General features: G+C 39.3%; 1 protein-coding gene across 1 annotated transcript in view; it reads left to right on the plus strand.

Annotated features, from left to right (window-relative positions):
• Positions 1-21,838, plus strand: part of LOC123488364 (non-muscle caldesmon-like) — a 61,483-nt gene that overhangs the window by 30,396 nt on the left and 9,249 nt on the right. Inside the window, exons 7-13 of the mRNA XM_045219284.1 lie at positions 1,341-1,382; positions 11,959-12,002; positions 15,767-15,848; positions 18,865-19,005; positions 19,429-19,524; positions 20,755-20,838; positions 21,060-21,165. Of these exons, the coding sequence (XP_045075219.1) occupies positions 1,341-1,382; positions 11,959-12,002; positions 15,767-15,848; positions 18,865-19,005; positions 19,429-19,524; positions 20,755-20,838; positions 21,060-21,165 (595 nt within the window). The remainder of the gene's footprint in view (positions 1-1,340; positions 1,383-11,958; positions 12,003-15,766; positions 15,849-18,864; positions 19,006-19,428; positions 19,525-20,754; positions 20,839-21,059; positions 21,166-21,838) is intronic.

A 21,838-nucleotide genomic window follows, 5' to 3' on the forward strand; every position in this document is an offset into this window, starting at 1 on the left:
ATGACTATTCACACTGGCTTCCTTTGGGTTCTATTTTGTCTTGGTTTAAGTTGTTTTTAGAACGTGTTGTTAACACTCCTCAGACAAAATGAACCGTGACAGATTTGAAATAAACCTTGTAGTCTGAAGACACCTTTTGCTAACTGCTAAATATGAAATACTTTCAGAATCAACTCTTTTGATGAATGAAACAGTTTGTCTTCTCAACCCTCAATCTTATCGTAGAACACAAAAGACAATGTTGACTACAGGACCATTTCTCTATCTAGCTTTGCTCAATTGGTGTCATCATACCATCACACCAGCACACCATCACATCCTCAACACCATTACACCATCACACACTTACACCATCACACACTCACACCATCACACACTCACACCATCACACACTCACACCATCACACACTCACACCATCCTACCATCACACCATCACACCCTCACACCATCACACCATTACACCCCCTCTCCACCTCTTGCATGCCATGTTGACACATTCTATGTTTCCTCACCTCGCTGTTTGTTTAAGTGTGAAGAAATAACACTTTCTGTGTTGACAGCATCTAGACAGTTTTTAGGCTGTGTTCTAATGTCCACACCGGCACACCTCTTAGAATCCACGCCCCCAATACACTGCTTTATTCTAAGAAGTATGTTACCATGGATATTGGAACAGAGCCTTAGAGTTGCGTCCCAAATGGCACCCTATTCCCTTTGTAGTGCACTACTTTAGACCAGGGTCCAATAGGGTGCCAGAATAGGGTGCCATTTGGTACATAGATTTTGTGTTGTGCTATGTGTGTAGCTGCATGTGGTTATCTAGCTTTCCTTAAACACTCCAACACTTCATGGATCATCATGGGGTTAATTCATGTATTTTATGGGAAAGCACCCAACTTTCGTTCTGGCTCACGGCTAAACGACACTTACCACACACGCGCATTGCTCAACAGCAACCTTGCTAATGTGCCAACTGTTGAGTCATAACCAATGAAACGACTCGCTCAGTCAAATGTTTTTCTATGCTTCTGTTTAACCAGTAAAGCACTAGTAATACTCCTATTACAAGTAACAAACAAATATATTTTCCTCTAAAATCAATTGGACAAAACACAAACATTTGACAAACTATTGGGAAAATGTACAATTTCGACCGTCCAAACGCGTTCCTCTTGCTGTATGTATCTGTCTGATGAATAACCTTATTGATTATCACGATCATGTTTATTGACCATTGTTAGCGGCGTAAAAGCCATCTAAAGACATTGCCTGCAGCAGTGGTATTGGCATGTGTATTTCCTGCCATCAATGTGCTTCCCTGTGATGTGTGTCCTTACAGAATGACAAGGAGAACAGGATGACGGCTGACAATACCTGCACGGTGAGGTTCAGTTTGAGACCAAGGTTCCAGAGACCAAAAGTGTTTCAGAACATTTAATCCAGATCAAAATTATCCTGTGTTGTCTTAGATTCTGTCCCCCCCCCATTCGATCTGTTCCCTGTTTGCTTTTGTAACAAAACCGAAAGGCAATATTTCTAATAAATGTCAAGGAATGATCATCATGATATTTGTTGTTGTATATGATGCAGCATCATGGAGATCTGGTTCTATTTTGAAAAGTGAGGTGGTTCCTAATCTGAAGGGGGAACATAACATAACACAACACAGGATGATCATTTGATCTGGATTAAAGGTTCTGGAACATCGACCCCACACAGGGGTCGTTCCAGGTTAAAGGTCACCATGGGGTTAACTGTGAAACACAAAGGTTCCGTTCTGTTGTGTTCTGTGTGGTCCTAACGTGACACCTCCTGTCAGCTGTCTGTCTTTTTAATGTCGCTCTGTGCTTCATACAAACTCAGCTCTTGTTTCTAGCCTGGTCCCAGGTCGTTTTTTTGCTGTCTTGCCAAATGTGGTCATTGTCATGCAACAATGACCATATGAGTTGTCAAGACAACCCAAACAAATCCGGTAGCAGGCTATCCTGTTTCACCTTCCCTCCAAACACCTTCTGAGGCCTTGTTACATCATCAACAGTAAAGACTCCATACTATGAGCCATGCTGATGGGGCTTATGTTGACAACTTTTAACAGGAAGCTTGTTCCTTACAACTTACTGTATGCATGTGTGCCACCTACATACAGCTATAACAGGTAGTAACAGTATCATACACCTTTAACAGGTCATTACAGTATCATACACCTTTAACAGGTCATTACAGTATCATACACCTTTAACAGGTCATTACAGTATCATACACCTTTAACAGGTCATTACAGTATCATACACCTTTAACAGGTCATTACAGTATTATACACCTTTAACAGGTCATTACAGTATCATACACCTTTAACAGGTCATTACAGTATCATACACCTTTAACAGGTCATTACAGTATCATACACCTTTAACAGGTCATTACAGTATCATACACCTTTAACAGGTCATTACAGTATCATACACCTTTAACAGGTCATTACAGTATCATACACCTTTAACAGGTAGTTACAGTATCATACACCTTTAACAGGTCATTACAGTATCATACACCTTTAACAGATCATTACAGTATCATACACCTTTAACAGGTCATTACAGTATCATAAACCTTTAACAGGTCATTACAGTATCATACACCTTTAACAGGTCATTACAGTATCATACACCTTTAACAGGTCATGACAGTATCATACACCTTTAACAGGTCATTACAGTATCATACACCTTTAACAGGTCATTACAGTATTATACACCTTTAACAGGTCATTACAGTATCATACACCTTTAACAGGTCGTGACAGTATCATACACCTTTAACAGGTCATTACAGTATCATACATCTTTAACAGGTCATTACAGTATTATACACCTTTAACAGGTCATTACAGTATCATACACCTTTAACAGGGCATTACAGTATCATACACCTTTAACAGGTCATTACAGTATCATACACCTTTAACAGGTCATTACAGTATCATACACCTTTAACAGGTCATTACAGTATTATACACCTTTAACAGGTCATTACAGTATCATACACCTTTAACAGGTCATTACAGTCTCATAAACCTTTAACAGGTCATTACAGTATCATACACCTTTAACAGGTCATTACAGTATCATACACCTTTAACAGGTCATTACAGTATCATACACCTTTAACAGGTCGTTACAGTATCATACACCTTTAACAGGTCATTACAGTATCATACACCTTTAACAGGTCATTACAGTATCATACACCTTTAACAGGTCATTACAGTATCATACACCTTTAACAGGTCATTACAGTATCATACACCTTTAACAGGTCATTACAGTATCATACACCTTTAACAGGTCATGACAGTATCATACACCTTTAACAGGTCATTACAGTATCATACACCTTTAACAGGTCATTACAGTATCATACACCTTTAACAGGTCATTACAGTATCATACACCTTTAACAGGTCATTACAGTATCATACACCTTTAACAGGTCATTACAGTATCATACACCTTTAACAGGTCATTACAGTATCATACACCTTTAACAGGTCATTACAGTATCATACACCTTTAACAGGTCATTACAGTATCATACACCTTTAACAGGTCATTACAGTATCATACACCTTTAACAGGTAGTTACAGTATCATACACCTTTAACAGGTCATTACAGTATCATACACCTTTAACAGGTCATTACAGTATCATACACCTTTAACAGGTCATTACAGTATCATAAACCTTTAACAGGTCATTACAGTATCATACACCTTTAACAGGTCATTACAGTATCATACACCTTTAACAGGTCATGACAGTATCATACACCTTTAACAGGTCATTACAGTATCATACACCTTTAACAGGTCATTACAGTATTATACACCTTTAACAGGTCATTACAGTATCATACACCTTTAACAGGTCATGACAGTATCATACACCTTTAACAGGTCATTACAGTATCATACACCTTTAACAGGTCATTACAGTATTATACACCTTTAACAGGTCATTACAGTATCATACACCTTTAACAGGGCATTACAGTATCATACACCTTTAACAGGTCATTACAGTATCATACACCTTTAACAGGTCATTACAGTATCATACACCTTTAACAGGTCATTACAGTATCATACACCTTTAACAGGTCATTACAGTATCATACACCTTTAACAGGTCATTACAGTCTCATAAACCTTTAACAGGTCATTACAGTATCATACACCTTTAACAGGTCATTACAGTATCATACACCTTTAACAGGTCATTACAGTATCATACACCTTTAACAGGTCATTACAGTATCATACACCTTTAACAGGTCATTACAGTATCATACACCTTTAACAGGTCATTACAGTATCATACACCTTTAACAGGTCATTACAGTATCATACACCTTTAACAGGTCATTACAGTATCATACACCTTTAACAGGTCATTACAGTATCATACACCTTTAACAGGTCATGACAGTATCATACACCTTTAACAGGTCATTACAGTATCATACACCTTTAACAGGTCATGACAGTATCATACACCTTTAACAGGTCATGACAGTATCATACACCTTTAACAGGTCATGACAGTATCATACACCTTTAACAGGTCATGACAGTATCATACACCTTTAACAGGTCATGACAGTATCATACACCTTTAACAGGTCATGACAGTATCATACACCTTTAACAGGTCATTACAGTATCATACACCTTTAACAGGTCATTACAGTATCATAAACCTTTAACAGGTCATTACAGTATCATACACCTTTAACAGGTCATTACAGTATCATACACCTTTAACAGGTCATTACAGTATCATACACCTTTAACAGGTCATTACAGTATCATACACCTTTAACAGGTCATTACAGTATCATACACCTTTAACAGGTCATTACAGTATCATACACCTTTAACAGGTCATTACAGTATCATACACCTTTAACAGGTCATTACAGTATCATACACCTTTAACAGGTCATTACAGTATCATACACCTTTAACAGGTCATTACAGTATCATAAACCTTTAACAGGTCATTACAGTATCATACACCTTTAACAGGTCATTACAGTATCATACACCTTTAACAGGTCATTACAGTATCATACACCTTTAACAGGTCATTACAGTATCATACACCTTTAACAGGTCATTACAGTATCATACACTTTTAACAGGTCATGACAGTATCATACACCTTTAACAGGTCATTACAGTATCATACACCTTTAACAGGTCATTACAGTATCATACACCTTTAACAGGTCATTACAGTATCATACACCTTTAACAGGTCATTACAGTATCATACACCTTTAACAGGTAATGACAGTATTATACACCTTTAACAGGTCATGACAGTATCATACACCTTTAACAGGTCATTACAGTATCATACACCTTTAACAGGTCATTACAGTATCATACACCTTTAACAGGTCATTACAGTATCATACACCTTTAACAGGTCATTACAGTATCATACACCTTTAACAGGTCATTACAGTATCATACACCTTTAACAGGTCATTACAGTATCATACACCTTTAACAGGTCATTACAGTATCATACACCTTTAACAGGTCATTACAGTATCATACACCTTTAACAGGTCATTACAGTATCATACACCTTTAACAGGTCATTACAGTATCATACACCTTTAACAGGTCATTACAGTATCATACACCTTTAACAGGTCATGACAGTATCATACACCTTTAACAGGTCATTACAGTATCATACACCTTTAACAGGTCATTACAGTATCATACACCTTTAACAGGTCATGACAGTATCATACACCTTTAACAGGTAATGACAGTATCATACACCTTTAACAGGTCATTACAGTATCATACACCTTTAACAGGTCATGACAGTATTATACACCTTTAACAGGTCATTACAGTATCATACACCTTTAACAGGTCATGACAGTATCATACACCTTTAACAGGTCATTACAGTATCATACACCTTTAACAGGTCATTACAGTACCATACACCTTTAACAGGTCATTACAGTATCATACACCTTTAACAGGTCATGACAGTATCATACACCTTTAACAGGTCATGACAGTATCATACACCTTTAACAGGTCATTACAGTATCATACACCTTTAACAGGTCATTACAGTATCATACACCTTTAACAGGTCATGACAGTATCATACACCTTTAACAGGTCTTGACAGTATCATACACCTTTAACAGGTCATTACAGTATCATACACCTTTAACAGGTCATTACAGTATCATACACCTTTAACCGGTCATTACAGTATCATACACCTTTAACAGGTCATGACAGTATCATACACCTTTAACAGGTCATGACAGTATCATACACCTTTAACAGGTCATGACAGTATCATACACCTTTAACAGGTCATTACAGTATCATACACCTTTAACAGGTCATTACAGTATCATACACCTTTAACAGGTCATTACAGTATCATACACCTTTAACAGGTCATTACAGTATCATACACCTTTAACAGGTCATTACAGTATCATACACCTTTAACAGGTCATTACAGTATCATACACCTTTAACAGGTCATTACAGTATCATACACCTTTAACAGGTCATTACAGTATCATACACCTTTAACAGGTCATTACAGTATCATGCACCTTTAACAGGTCATTACAGTATCATACACCTTTAACAGGTCATTACAGTATCATACACCTTTAACAGGTCATTACAGTATCATACACCTTTAACAGGTCATGACAGTATCATACACCTTTAACAGGTCATGACAGTATCATACACCTTTAACAGGTCATTACAGTATCATACACCTTTAACAGGTCATTACAGTATCATACACCTTTAACAGGTCATTACAGTATCATACACCTTTAACAGGTAATTACAGTATCATACACCTTTAACAGGTCATGACAGTATCATACACCTTTAACAGGTCATGACAGTATCATACACCTTTAACAGGTCATGACAGTATCATACACCTTTAACAGGTCATTACAGTATCATAAACCTTTAACAGGTCATTACAGTATCATACACCTTTAACAGGTCATTACAGTATCATACACCTTTAACAGGTCATTACAGTATCATACATCTTTAACAGGTCATTACAGTATCATACACCTTTAACAGGTCATTACAGTATCATACACCTTTAACAGGTCATTACAGTATCATACACCTTTAACAGGTCATTACAGTATCATACACCTTTAACAGGTCATTACAGTATCATACACCTTTAACAGGTCATTACAGTATCATACACCTTTAACAGGTCATTACAGTATCATACACCTTTAACAGGTCATTACAGTATCATACACCTTTAACAGGTCATTACAGTATCATACACCTTTAACAGGTCATGACAGTATCATACACCTTTAACAGGTCATTACAGTATCATACACCTTTAACAGGTCATTACAGTATCATACACCTTTAACAGGTCATTACAGTATCATACACCTTTAACAGGTCATTACAGTATCATACACCTTTAACAGGTCATTACAGTATCATACACCTTTAACAGGTCATTACAGTATCATACACCTTTAACAGGTCATTACAGTATCATACACCTTTAACAGGTCATTACAGTATCATACACCTTTAACAGGTCATTACAGTATCATACACCTTTAACAGGTCATTACAGTATCATACACCTTTAACAGGTCATTACAGTATCATACACCTTTAACAGGTCATTACAGTATCATACACCTTTAACAGGTCATTACAGTATCATACACCTTTAACAGGTCATTACAGTATCATACACCTTTAACAGGTCATTACAGTATCATACACCTTTAACAGGTCATGACAGTATCATACACCTTTAACAGGTCATGACAGTATCATACACCTTTAACAGGTCATTACAGTATCATACACCTTTAACAGGTCATGACAGTATTATACACCTTTAACAGGTCATTACAGTATCATACACCTTTAACAGGTCATGACAGTATCATACACCTTTAACAGGTCATTACAGTATCATACACCTTTAACAGGTCATTACAGTATCATACACCTTTAACAGGTCATTACAGTATCATACACCTTTAACAGGTCATGACAGTATCATACACCTTTAACAGGTCATGACAGTATCATACACCTTTAACAGGTCATTACAGTATCATACACCTTTAACAGGTCATTACAGTATCATACACCTTTAACAGGTCATTACAGTATCATACACCTTTAACAGGTCATGACAGTATCATACACCTTTAACAGGTCATTACAGTATCATACACCTTTAACAGGTCATTACAGTATCATACACCTATAACAGGTCATTACAGTATCATACACCTTTAACAGGTCATTACAGTATCATACACCTTTAACAGGTCATTACAGTATCATACACCTTTAACAGGTCATTACAGTATCATACACCTTTAACAGGTCATTACAGTATCATACACCTTTAACAGGTCACTACAGTATCATACACCTTTAACAGGTCACTACAGTATCATAAACCTTTAACAGGTCATTGCAGTATCATACACCTTTAACAGGTCATTACAGTATCATACACCTTTAACAGGTCATTACAGTATCATAAACCTTTAACAGGTCATTACAGTATCATACACCTTTAACAGGTCATTACAGTGTCATACACCTTTAACAGGTCATTACAGTATCATACACCTTTAACAGGTCACTACAGTATCATACACCTATAACAGGTAGTTACAGTATCATACACCTTTAACAGGTCATTACAGTATCATACACCTTTAACAGGTCATTACAGTATCATACACCTTTAACAGGTCATGACAGTATCATACACCTTTAACAGGTCATGACAGTATCATACACCTTTAACAGGTCATTACAGTATCATACACCTTTAACAGGTCATTACAGTATCATACACCTTTAACAGGTCATTACAGTATCATACACCTTTAACAGGTCATTACAGTATCATAAACCTTTAACAGGTCACTACAGTATCATACACCTTTAACAGGTCACTACAGTATCATAAACCTTTAACAGGTCATTGCAGTATCATACACCTTTAACAGGTCATGACAGTATCATACACCTTTAACAGGTCATTACAGTATCATACACCTTTAACAGGTCATTACAGTATCATACACCTTTAACAGGTCATGACAGTATCATACACCTTTAACAGGTCATGACAGTATCATACACCTTTAACAGGTCATTACAGTATCATACACCTTTAACAGGTCATGACAGTATCATACACCTTTAACAGGTCATTACAGTATCATACACCTTTAACAGGTCATGACAGTATCATACACCTTTAACAGGTCATTACAGTATCATACACCTTTAACAGGTCATTACAGTATCATACACCTTTAACAGGTCATGACAGTATCATACACCTTTAACAGGTCATGACAGTATCATACACCTTTAACAGGTCATTACAGTATCATACACCTTTAACAGGTCATTACAGTATCATACACCTTTAACAGGTCATGACAGTATCATACACCTATAACAGGTAGTTACAGTATCATACACCTTTAACAGGTCATTACAGTATCATACACCTTTAACAGGTCATTACAGTATCATACACCTTTAACAGGTCATGACAGTATCATACACCTTTAACAGGTCATGACAGTATCATACACCTTTAACAGGTCATTACAGTATCATACACCTTTAACAGGTCATTACAGTATCATACACCTTTAACAGGTCATTACAGTATCATACACCTTTAACAGGTCATTACAGTATCATACACCTTTAACAGGTCACTACAGTATCATACACCTTTAACAGGTCACTACAGTATCATAAACCTTTAACAGGTCATTGCAGTATCATACACCTTTAACAGGTCACGACAGTATCATACACCTTTAACAGGTCATTACAGTATCATACACCTTTAACAGGTCATTACAGTATCATACACCTTTAACAGGTCATGACAGTATCATACACCTTTAACAGGTCATGACAGTATCATACACCTTTAACAGGTCATTACAGTATCATACACCTTTAACAGGTCATGACAGTATTATACACCTTTAACAGGTCATTACAGTATCATACACCTTTAACAGGTCATGACAGTATCATACACCTTTAACAGGTCATTACAGTATCATACACCTTTAACAGGTCATTACAGTACCATACACCTTTAACAGGTCATTACAGTATCATACACCTTTAACAGGTCATGACAGTATCATACACCTTTAACAGGTCATGACAGTATCATACACCTTTAACAGGTCATTACAGTATCATACACCTTTAACAGGTCATTACAGTATCATACACCTTTAACAGGTCATGACAGTATCATACACCTTTAACAGGTCTTGACAGTATCATACACCTTTAACAGGTCATTACAGTATCATACACCTTTAACAGGTCATTACAGTATCATACACCTTTAACAGGTCATGACAGTATCATACACCTTTAACAGGTCATGACAGTATCATACACCTTTAACAGGTCATGACAGTATCATACACCTTTAACAGGTCATTACAGTATCATACACCTTTAACAGGTCATTACAGTATCATACACCTTTAACAGGTCATTACAGTATCATACACCTTTAACAGGTCATTACAGTATCATACACCTTTAACAGGTCATTACAGTATCATACACCTTTAACAGGTCATGACAGTATCATACACCTTTAACAGGTCATTACAGTATCATACACCTTTAACAGGTCATTACAGTATCATACACCTTTAACAGGTCATTACAGTATCATACACCTTTAACAGGTCATGACAGTATCATACACCTTTAACAGGTCATTACAGTATCATACACCTTTAACAGGTCATTACAGTATCATACACCTATAACAGGTAGTTACAGTATCATACACCTTTAACAGGTCATTACAGTATCATACACCTTTAACAGGTCATTACAGTATCATACACCTATAACAGGTAGTTACAGTATCATACACCTTTAACAGGTCATTACAGTATCATACACCTTTAACAGGTCATTACAGTATCATACACCTTTAACAGGTCATTACAGTATCATACACCTATAACAGGTAGTTACAGTATCATACACCTTTAACAGGTCATTACAGTATCATACACCTTTAACAGGTCATTACAGTATCATACACCTTTAACAGGTCATGACAGTATCATACACCTTTAAAAGGTCATGACAGTATCATACACCTTTAACAGGTCATTACAGTATCATACACCTTTAACAGGTCATTACAGTATCATACACCTTTAACAGGTCACTACAGTATCATACACCTTTAACAGGTCATTGCAGTATCATACACCTTTAACAGGTCATTACAGTATCATACACCTTTAACAGGTCATTACAGTATCATACACCTTTAACAGGTCATTACAGCATCATACACCTTTAACAGGTCATTACAGTATAAACCACAAACGGAATTGTAGGGCTACCGTAGATGTATCATGTAGGACTACTTTAGATTGATATTGTAGGACCACTGTAGATTGGTAATCTAGGACTACTGTATATTGATAATGTAGGCCTACTGTAGATTGATAATGTAGGACCACTGTAGATTGATAATGTAGGACTACTGTAGCTTGATAATGTAGGGCCACTGTAGATCGATAATGCATGACTTTGTATATTGATCATGTATGACTACTATATATTTATAATGTAGGGCTACTGTAGATTGATAATGTATGACTACTGTATATTGATCATGTATGACTACTATATATTGATAATGTTGGGCTACTGTAGGTGGATAATGTAGGACTACTGTAGATTGAAGTTGTTAGCTGTTATGCTAGGTAGCTTCAGCTATATTATCTCACAATACAAACCCAGTGTCCTTGTTCCCCTCCTCAGATCAACGAGAGGACTGAGTCTCTGAACCGCTCCCTGCAGAAAAGGTGAGTGAAAATATCTCAAGTGAAAACAGTTGACACGGTTGACTGTCATCATGAGCACACATACTAAAATGAAACGTAAAGTAGACAAACTGTGGTCTAATTAAACCAATGAAGTACTTACTATGGCGGAAAGAACCCTGATAGCGAAATAGAAAAGCAGGGATTTGGCAGGTGGTACGCTCTGTCTCTCTCTCTGTCTCTTTATTGGATCCCCTCTTTGTCAGTGATGATTTACACACTATGTACTCAGTCAGACCAGATGTGTTTTCTCAGGTGGCTGCTGCTGAGATAGACAGGCTATATGCTTCCAGAGGAGCCTCGCGCTGAGATACATTAGATATCTGATCCTATAGCAGCCGTGTGGTGAGAAACATTAGATATCTGTTCCTATAGCAGCCGTGTGGTGAGAAAGATACATGCTAACACTCGTACAGCATCCTAGGCTGCTGGTGCGACAAGTACTCGCCTCATGGTGCGCTAGAGATAGTACGCTCATGTAGCAGCCACCAGGCTCCTTTCTGTCTGCAGCTGTTCATTACTGATGCTAACTGGCCACACCTCTACCCTGCTGTCCCGCTGTGGGATATAAAAAACTGATTCATGGGGACCATCAGCAAAAAAATAAAATATAAACAGTTGGGATAGCAGCTTTAAATCAGACCTAGAAAAGCCATGAGGACTTTTATGGTGGGATAGCATTAGCTAGGAGTCTGAGGGCGTTAAGACAGAGAATGGTGAGAGATAGCATTAGCTAGGAGTCTGAGGGCGTTAAGACAGAGAATGGTGAGAGATAGCATTAGCTAGGAGTCTGAGGTCCTTAAGAAATGACATCATCAGGTGAGCTGGTGTTTTATTGCCTCTGTTTCCCATCCTCCAGAGGACACACACACACATAAACATGCACGCACGCACACACACACCCCCCCTTGTAAGAGAAAACATTGCGTGAGGATAAGATACTTTTTCATAAAATGTGAACATGATGGAACTCATCCTCAGAGAGTCAATGACATCATCGGAACTAATGGTAACCCAAACACCCTCCACACAAAGCATCTGTCACTGTCTCTGTTGGCAGAAGACACTGCTAATAACGGGTTGTTTCCAGTGTCACATTTATCAGGCCAAAATATTATGTTAAAGCAGATGGAAGACATCACTGTTTAGAGGAGCTCTCTAATATAGTCTGTGTTGATAGGTGGTCTAGTCCGTTAGACATTTCCTGATATAGTCTGTGTTGATAGGTGGTCTAGTCCGTTAGACATTTCCTGATATAGTCTGTGTTGATAGGTGGTCTAGTCCGTTAGACATTTCCTGATATAGTCTGTGTTGATAGGTGGTCTAGTCCGTTAGACATTTCCTGATATAGTCTGTGTTGATAGGTGGTCTAGTCCGTTAGACATTTCCTTGTGAAAATAAACTTGACAATGAGAAGAGATGACATGAGATGAGAAGATGTTCAGTTTAGACACACACACACCCTCATAGCAGAGATATAACAACTAACAGTATTGCTGCACACAGATGTGTGTTTCAGTACGTTGAGAAAGTCGAGAAGGTTGTGTGTGTGTGTGTGTGTGTGTCAGTATTCACAGAGATACAATTACATCACATCGAAAACGAGAGAGAGAGAGAGAGAGAGAGAGAGAGAGAGAGAGAGAGAGAGAGAGAGAGAGAGAGAGAGAGAGAGAGAGAGAGAGAGAGAGAGAGAGAGAGAGAGAGAGAGAGAGAGAGAGAGAGAGAGAACCTTTTAAGATGAAATACACAGAAAGCAAAGTATCAGTGAGCTCCTGTTAAGACTAGAGACCGCCTGCTCTTCTGGCTGGGCAGTGAGCTCCTTTGCTATAGCCAATGTAATGGAGCTGGTTGGGTTAAACCACACTTGCGTGAAGCAAGCGTGATGCTTGTGGCATGCAGGAGGCCTGGGGTCAGACAAGTGTTGAAACGTTTTCGGTTGACTTGGAAGAAGGGTATTGGGAATATAAGTCTACTACCACTTTATATCACGCAGCTGTAATGTTACTTTATATTTAGAACATGTAGCCACACCCAAAATAGCCACCAAAGGAGTGTTTATTCATTAGATGTCTTAATTATTAGCTGTACCTTTATTTATCAATGACCTGCGGTGACAGAATATGCAGCTCTAACCCTACCTCAGGGTACTATCAACCCTAACCCTACCTCAGGGTACTATCAACCCTAACCCTACCTCAGGGTACTATCAACCCTAACCCTACCTCAGGGTACTATCAACTCTAACCCTACCTCAGGGTACTATCTTACCTAACCCTACCTCAGGGTACTATCAACCCTAACCCTACCTCAGGGTACTATCAACTCTAACCCTACCTCAGGGTACTATCAACCCTAACCCTACCTCAGGGTACTATCAACCCTACCTCAGGGTACTATCAACCCTAACCCTACCTCAGGGTACTATCAACCCTAACCCTACCTCAGGGTACTATCAACCCTAACCCTACCTCAGGGTACTATCAACCCTAACCCTACCTCAGGGTACTATCAACCCTAACCCTACCTCAGGGTACTATCAACCTTAACCCTAACCCTACCTCAGGGTACTATCAACCCTAACCCTACCTCAGGGTACTATCAACCCTAACCCTACCTCAGGGTACTATCAACCCTAACCCTACCTCAGGGTACTATCAACCCTAACCCTACCTCAGGGTACTATCAACCTTAACCCTAACCCTACCTCAGGGTACTATCAACCCTAACCCTACCTCAGGGTACTATCAACTCTAACCCTACCTAAAGGGTACTATCAACCCTAACCCTACCTCAGGGTACTATCAACCCTACCTCAGGGTACTATCAACCCTAACCCTAACCCTACCTCAGGGTACTATCAACCCTAACCCTACCTCAGGGTACTATCAACCCTAACCCTAACCCTACCTCAGGGTACTATCAACCCTACCTCAGGGTACAATCAACCCTAACCCAACCTCAGGGTACTATCAACCCTAACCCTACCTCAGGGTACTATCAACCCTACCTCAGATTCCTATCAACCCTAACCCTACCTCAGAGTCCTATCAACCCTAACCCTACCTCAGGGTACTATCAACCCTAACCCACCTCAGGGTACTATCAACCCTAACCCTACCTCAGGGTACTATCAACCCTAACCCTACCTCAGGGTACTATCAACCCTAACCCTACCTCAGGGTACTATCAACCCTAACCCTACCTCAGGGTACTATCAACTCTAACCCTACCTCAGGGTACTATCAACCCTAACCCTACCTCAGGGTACTATCAACCCTAACCCTACCTCAGGGTACTATCAACCCTAACCCACCTCAGGGTACTATTAACCCTAAACCTACCTCAGGGTACTATCAACCCTAACCCTACCTCAGGGTACTATCAACCCTACCTCAGGGTACAATCAACCCTAACCCTAACCCTACCTCAGGGTACTATCAACCCTAACCCTACCTCAGGGTACTATCAACCCTACCTCAGGGTACAATCAACCCTAACCCTAACCCTACCTCAGGGTACTATCAACCCTAACCCTAACCCTACCTCAGACTCCTATCAACCCTAACCCTACCTCAGAGTCCTATCAACCCTAACCCTACCTCAGGGTACTATCAACCCTAACCCTAACCCTACCTCAGGGTACTATCAACCCTACCTCAGAGTCCTATCAACCCTAACCCTAACCCTACCTCAGAGTATTATGAAAGAGTGATGTTCATGGAAGGATATATCTTGTTTTAAAACAGTAACAGCATCAAGAAGACCCAGGCTCCCATCCCTATCTCCAGGATCGACAACAGACTGGAACAGTACACTCATGCCATTGAGGTATACTATACTTTACTGTACCTTACTATACTTTATATGCTTTACTATGCTTTACTCTGCCTTACCTGTACTGACCTCGACCTCACCTTCTGGATGATAGCGGGATGAACAGGCAGTGGCTCGGGTGGTTGATGTCCTTGATGATCTTTTTGGCCTTCCTGTGACATCGGGTGCTGTATGTGTCTTGGAGGGCGGGTAGTTTGCCCCCCGATAATGCGTTCGGCATACCGCACCACCCTCTGGATAGCCCTGCAGTTGCGGGCGGTGCAGTTGCCATACCAGGTGGTGATACAGCCCGACAGGATGCTCTCAATTGTGCATCTGTAAAAGTTTGTGATGGTTTTAGGTGCCAAGCCGAATTTCCTGAGGTTGAAGAGGCTCTGTTGTGCCTTCTTCACCACACTGTCTGCGTTGGTGGACCATTTCAGTTTGTCGGTGATGTGTACTACACTGTTTGTATTCTGCCATATTCCCAGTTACCTTGCCATGGTTGAATGCGGTGGTTCGCGCTTTCAGATTGGCACGAATGCTGCCATCTATCCATGGTTTCTGGTTAGGGCAGTGTTGCCAACTCCTCAGTAAGGAGAGTAGCTATTGGCTGTCCTAAAAGTCGCTAGAAGTCGCTAAATGACGTCATCACCTAATTTGCATAATTGGCAGTGTGCATGTAATTGTGATGGACGCTGTAGGAGAGAGGAATAACGCTGTAGGAGAGAGGAATAACGCTGTAGGAGGGGGGAATAACGCTGTAGGAGAGAGGAATAACGCTGTAGGAGGGAGGAATAACGCTGTAGGAGAGAGGAATAACGCTGTAGGAGAGAGGAATAACGCTGTAGGAGAGAGGAATAACGCTGTAGGAGAGAGGAATAACGCTGTAGGAGAGAGGAATAACGCTGTAGGAGATAGGAATAACGCTGTAGGAGAGAGGAATAACGCTGTAGGAGGGAGGAATAACGCTGTAGGAGAGAGGAATTACGCTGTAGGAGAGAGGAATAACGCTGTTGGAGAGAGGAATAACGCTGTAGGAGAGAGGAATAACGCTGTAGGAGAGAGGAATAACGCTGTAGGAGAGAGGAATAACGCTGTAGGAGAGAGGAATAAAGATGTAGGAGAGACAAAAAGGGAGTAAAAAAACACCCTAAATATGTTTAGAACTACAAATGAACGTTCTTCTGTCGATTCTAGTTAAAAAAATTCATCCCGCCCTGAATGTAAGGGCGGGATCAGCCAGGGCGGGATCAATCAGGGCGGGATCAGCCAGGGCGGGATCAGCCAGCGGCGGGATCAGCCAGGGCGGGATCAGCCAGCGGCGGCTTCCTGCATGCGCGATTAATTTGCAGTCTGGACACAGAGGGGTGAACATCTCCTGCAGCTGGGAGGGACTGCTGCGCGAGGACTGGGCTTCCTGTGAGTGCTTTGGGATGGGGTGGGGCCCCCACGGCAGCACCCGCTGCTCGTTGAGAAGAGTAAGAATGATACGTGCTTTCACATCAGAGTCTCCAAAAGTCTCCAATAACACCAGAAAAAGTCGCTAGATTTGTCGCTAGTCGCTAAGTTGGCAACACTGGGTTAGGGTAGGTTTTAATAGTCACAGTGGGCACAACATCACCTATTCACTTCCTGATGAACTCAGTCACCGTTGATGATACAAAACACTTTCTGCACTAATAATGTATAAAATAATAAATAAAAAAACAAAATACTGCAAAGTTTCCTAAGAGCTAGTCGCGAGGCCGCCATCTTCGTCGGGCGCCAGAATCACAGTACTGTAATATACTACACTATACGATACGATACGATACGATACGATACTATACTGTACTATACTATACTATACTGTACTGTACTGTACTATACTATACTATACTATACTATACTATACTATACTATACTATACTATACTATACTGTACTATACTGTACTACACTGTACTACACTGTACTACACTGTACTATACTGTACTATACTATACTGTACTATACTATACTGTACTATACTATACTATACTATACTGTAGTATACTGTACTATACTATACTGTACTATACTGTACTATACTGTACTATACTGTACTATACTGTACTATACTATACTATACTGTACTATACTGTACTATACTATACTATACTGTACTATACTATACTATACTATACTATACTGTACTGTACTATACTATACTATACTATACTATACTATACTATACTGTACTATACTATACTGTATTGTACTGTACTGTACTATACTATACTGTACTATACTATACTATACTATACTGTACTGTACTGTACTGTACTGTACTATACTATACTATACTATACTGTACTGTACTGTACTGTACTGTACTGTACTGTACTGTACTGTACTATACTATACTATACTATACTATACTATACTATACTGTACTGTACTATACTATACTATACTATACTATACTATACTATACTGTACTGTACTGTACTGTACTGTACTGTACTGTACTATACTATACTATACTATACTATACTATACTATACTGTACTGTACTGTACTGTACTGTACTGTACTATACTGTACTATACTGTACTATACTGTACTGTACTATACTATACTATACTATACTATACTATACTGTACTGTACTGTACTGTACTGTACTATACTGTACTATACTGTACTATACTGTTCTATACTGTTCTATACTGTACTATACTGTACTATACTATACTGTACTATACTGTACTATACTATAATGTACTATTGTTAGGAGTTCCCGTAGTTGGTTAACACTGTACTGTACTATACTAATATACTGCTATTTTACATCCACTGAGCTTTCATCCCCTGTATGACTGATAACATTTAAAGATACTCCTTTATTCAGATTAACTTAAACCATAACGCAGGAGTGGCCAAGCCTCCCCCCGAACAGAGAGAATCTGTCTATGCAGGCTTTTGCTTTAACCCTGTTTAACAACACAGTGTAAGCAATACAGTCCCGGACAGTAAAAGGAAGTTAACTGTCACGTCTCATCTTTCCAGACGTCCTCTAAGGAAGCCCAGGCGGCCAAGCAGCAGGTTCTGATGGACCTGCCAAGCCCCACTGAGCCTGTGGCCTCCAAGAAGAACCTGTTTGAGGCCGGGGAAGCTTGGAGCCAGACCCCCAGGGAGACACCTTCCAAGGTAGGGAAAGATTACATACGGACATCCATTGTCTTTGAGCAGGGGCTGGATATCCAAACATATTCAGTTGATGATAAATAGAGAGACTCTGCATACTGCAATATGCTCTCATTGGTGACAGACTTTTGACCACTTAGGGAGTACTATTCAAGGTATGAAGGCATTGGTGGGCCTCTCCTCCATTTTAGTGAACTCAATCATCAAATTAATCATAACACAGAGGTATTGTTTATACCTTACTTTAATAGGTTTATTTGACAGGGAAAATGTGCAATGCTCAACATTTCTGTAAAGCTGCCAGATTTGTAGTCCATAAATCAATGACTTAATGGAAAATGTTACGCACCTTTTGAATAGGGAATAGGGTGCCATTTGTTATGTGAATGCACGACTTCATCATGATTCATCATCTGTGTTTCTCAGGATACAGAGGGTCTGAATGTAGGCGTGGCCGACCTCATCCACCAATGGGTGAAAGGAAACCCAGATGGAAGCAGCAAAAGCCTCTCCAAGCCAGCAGTGAGTAACAACAGACACCTGTCTCTCCCAATTCTCTCAGAGCTACTCACGATGACTTAGTTACGTCAATACGACAAGTCGACCACAGTTACGACTCAGTTACGACTCACACTAAATATCTATCCAAACTTTGAATGAATCAACTATTGGATCTACGTCAGGAGTGGCCAACCATCCTCCTGATGGCTAAGGGGTATGCAGGCTTTTGCTCCAACCCTGCTCTAACACTCCTGATTCAGCTAGTCAGGGTTCTGATTGGAAGCTTATTTTCTGGATCTGGTGTGTTAGAGCAGGGTTGGAGTAAAAGCCTGCACATCCACTAGTCCTCTGGGACAACTACTTGTTACTCTACTGATCTAGCATATTCATGTACTTGAAGTGAAACTTAACTCAGCTCACTGATTTGTTAAGCTTGACGATTCTACTCCTGCACCATCCCCTCTTCTCCTTCTCAGTTCTCCTTTCAACTGTCTTCCTACATCTCTGGTACATTCTAATCTGTCTCTTCTTCAAGGTAACTGTTCTCTGTTTCCCCTCTTTCCTTTCTCTATGGAAATGGACCTTAACCTTTCCTTTATATCTAACATATATGTGAATATATTACAACCCTATGGCTTTCTCATCAGTCAGAATTAACATATATGTGAATATATTACAACCCTATGGCTTTCTCATCAGTTATATATTGAACAAAGGAGACATTACAGACAAAATACTTCTTACATACATTTAAAACATTAACATGTATTGTGAATATAGTTACACACACACAACAAGTATGGCTTTCTCATCAGTCATAATTAACATATATGTGAATATATTACAACCCTATGGCTTTCTCATCAGTCATATTTAACATATATGTGAATATATTACAACCCTATGGCTTTAATGTCAGTCTCATATGTGGGCCTACTTTATCAAAGTCAAGTCAGACAGGTCTTGTCATATATATCCTGTCTGGTGATTCTACTGTTTCTATGGAACGCTGCCCCCTTGTGGAGGATGTTAGTATAACAGTAATAATCAAACCCCTCCTCTCTCTCCTGATTGGTACAGTAGCATCTGTATCTACTTTCATGACACAATATTATCTGTGGTAGCTTGAAAAAGAGATTTAAACAAGTTTATTTTATGTGTACTGTGTGTTTCTTCTCTAGTGATTCATGTGCTGATGTTGTGTACTGTGTGTTTCTTCTCTAATGATTCATGTGTGTTTGTTCTTGCCAGGAGGTGAATGCTGGTGATGTTCTGAGCAAGAAGAACCTCTGGGAGAATCTAGGAGACTCTTCGCCATCTGGGAGAGTTGGGAAGGTAGTGTAGGCTTAAATCTAATGAACCAATCCCTTCATTCATTTGACTATATCATATATCTGTATATGAGGTCTGTTATTCAGTCGGTGGATTATATTCAAAACAAGTAGCTGTCAGCACACTGTACGTAACTTTTGAATATAATTGGTACTTAAAAGTATAAATGTAAGTTATAAATGCTGGCATTTGTACAAACTGAAAATATAATACCATTTTCATAGGGAGCCTCTGGTAAAAAGTACAAATTTGTGATGATGGCTCACGGCAAGTATGAGAAGGTTGCCGTCGGTGATGATGAGAACAACGACCACACAAACAGGAAATCAAGTAAGACTCAGCCTCATCCCATATTTACTTTATTAAGATAAAACACAAATGTCAGCTGTGGATGTGTTGTTGTTGTGGGCTTTGTGTAAAAACAATCCCATTCATCTGTTAGTCATGTATCACAGTAATGTCTGTCCAGGAGAGAGAGAGGTCTGTTAGTCATGTATCACAGTAATGTCTGTCCAGGAGAGAGAGAGGTCTGTTAGTCATGTATCACAGTAATGTCTGTCCAGGAGAGAGAGAGGTCTGTTAGTCATGTATCACAGTAATGTCTGTCTGTTAGTTGCAATGCTATGGTATTTACTAGTTCCTTAGCAGTCACGCCGTGGCATACAACCAAGTGAGTGGGATTCTCTTCTACCATAGGACAGTACTAGATCTTAGACTACCAATACTAGATCTTAGACTACCAGTACTAGATCTTAGTCTACCAGTACTAGATCTTAGACTACCGGTACTAGATCTTAGACTACCAGTACTAGATCTTAGACTACCAGTACTAGATCTTAGACCATCGGTCATCTCTCAATCAACTAGGAACTCGTGTGTCACAAACCATATCAATAATGGTACATTACTAAATAAAAACAATAGGAGAATGATACAACAGCTTAGCATTTACTTCAATGTAGACAATAAGCAATCATTTAGTTAATCACACGATAGACAACAG

The sequence above is a fragment of the Coregonus clupeaformis genome, unplaced genomic scaffold (assembly GCF_020615455.1).
Source record: "Coregonus clupeaformis isolate EN_2021a unplaced genomic scaffold, ASM2061545v1 scaf2224, whole genome shotgun sequence".
Classification (NCBI taxonomy): Eukaryota; Metazoa; Chordata; class Actinopteri; order Salmoniformes; family Salmonidae; genus Coregonus; species Coregonus clupeaformis.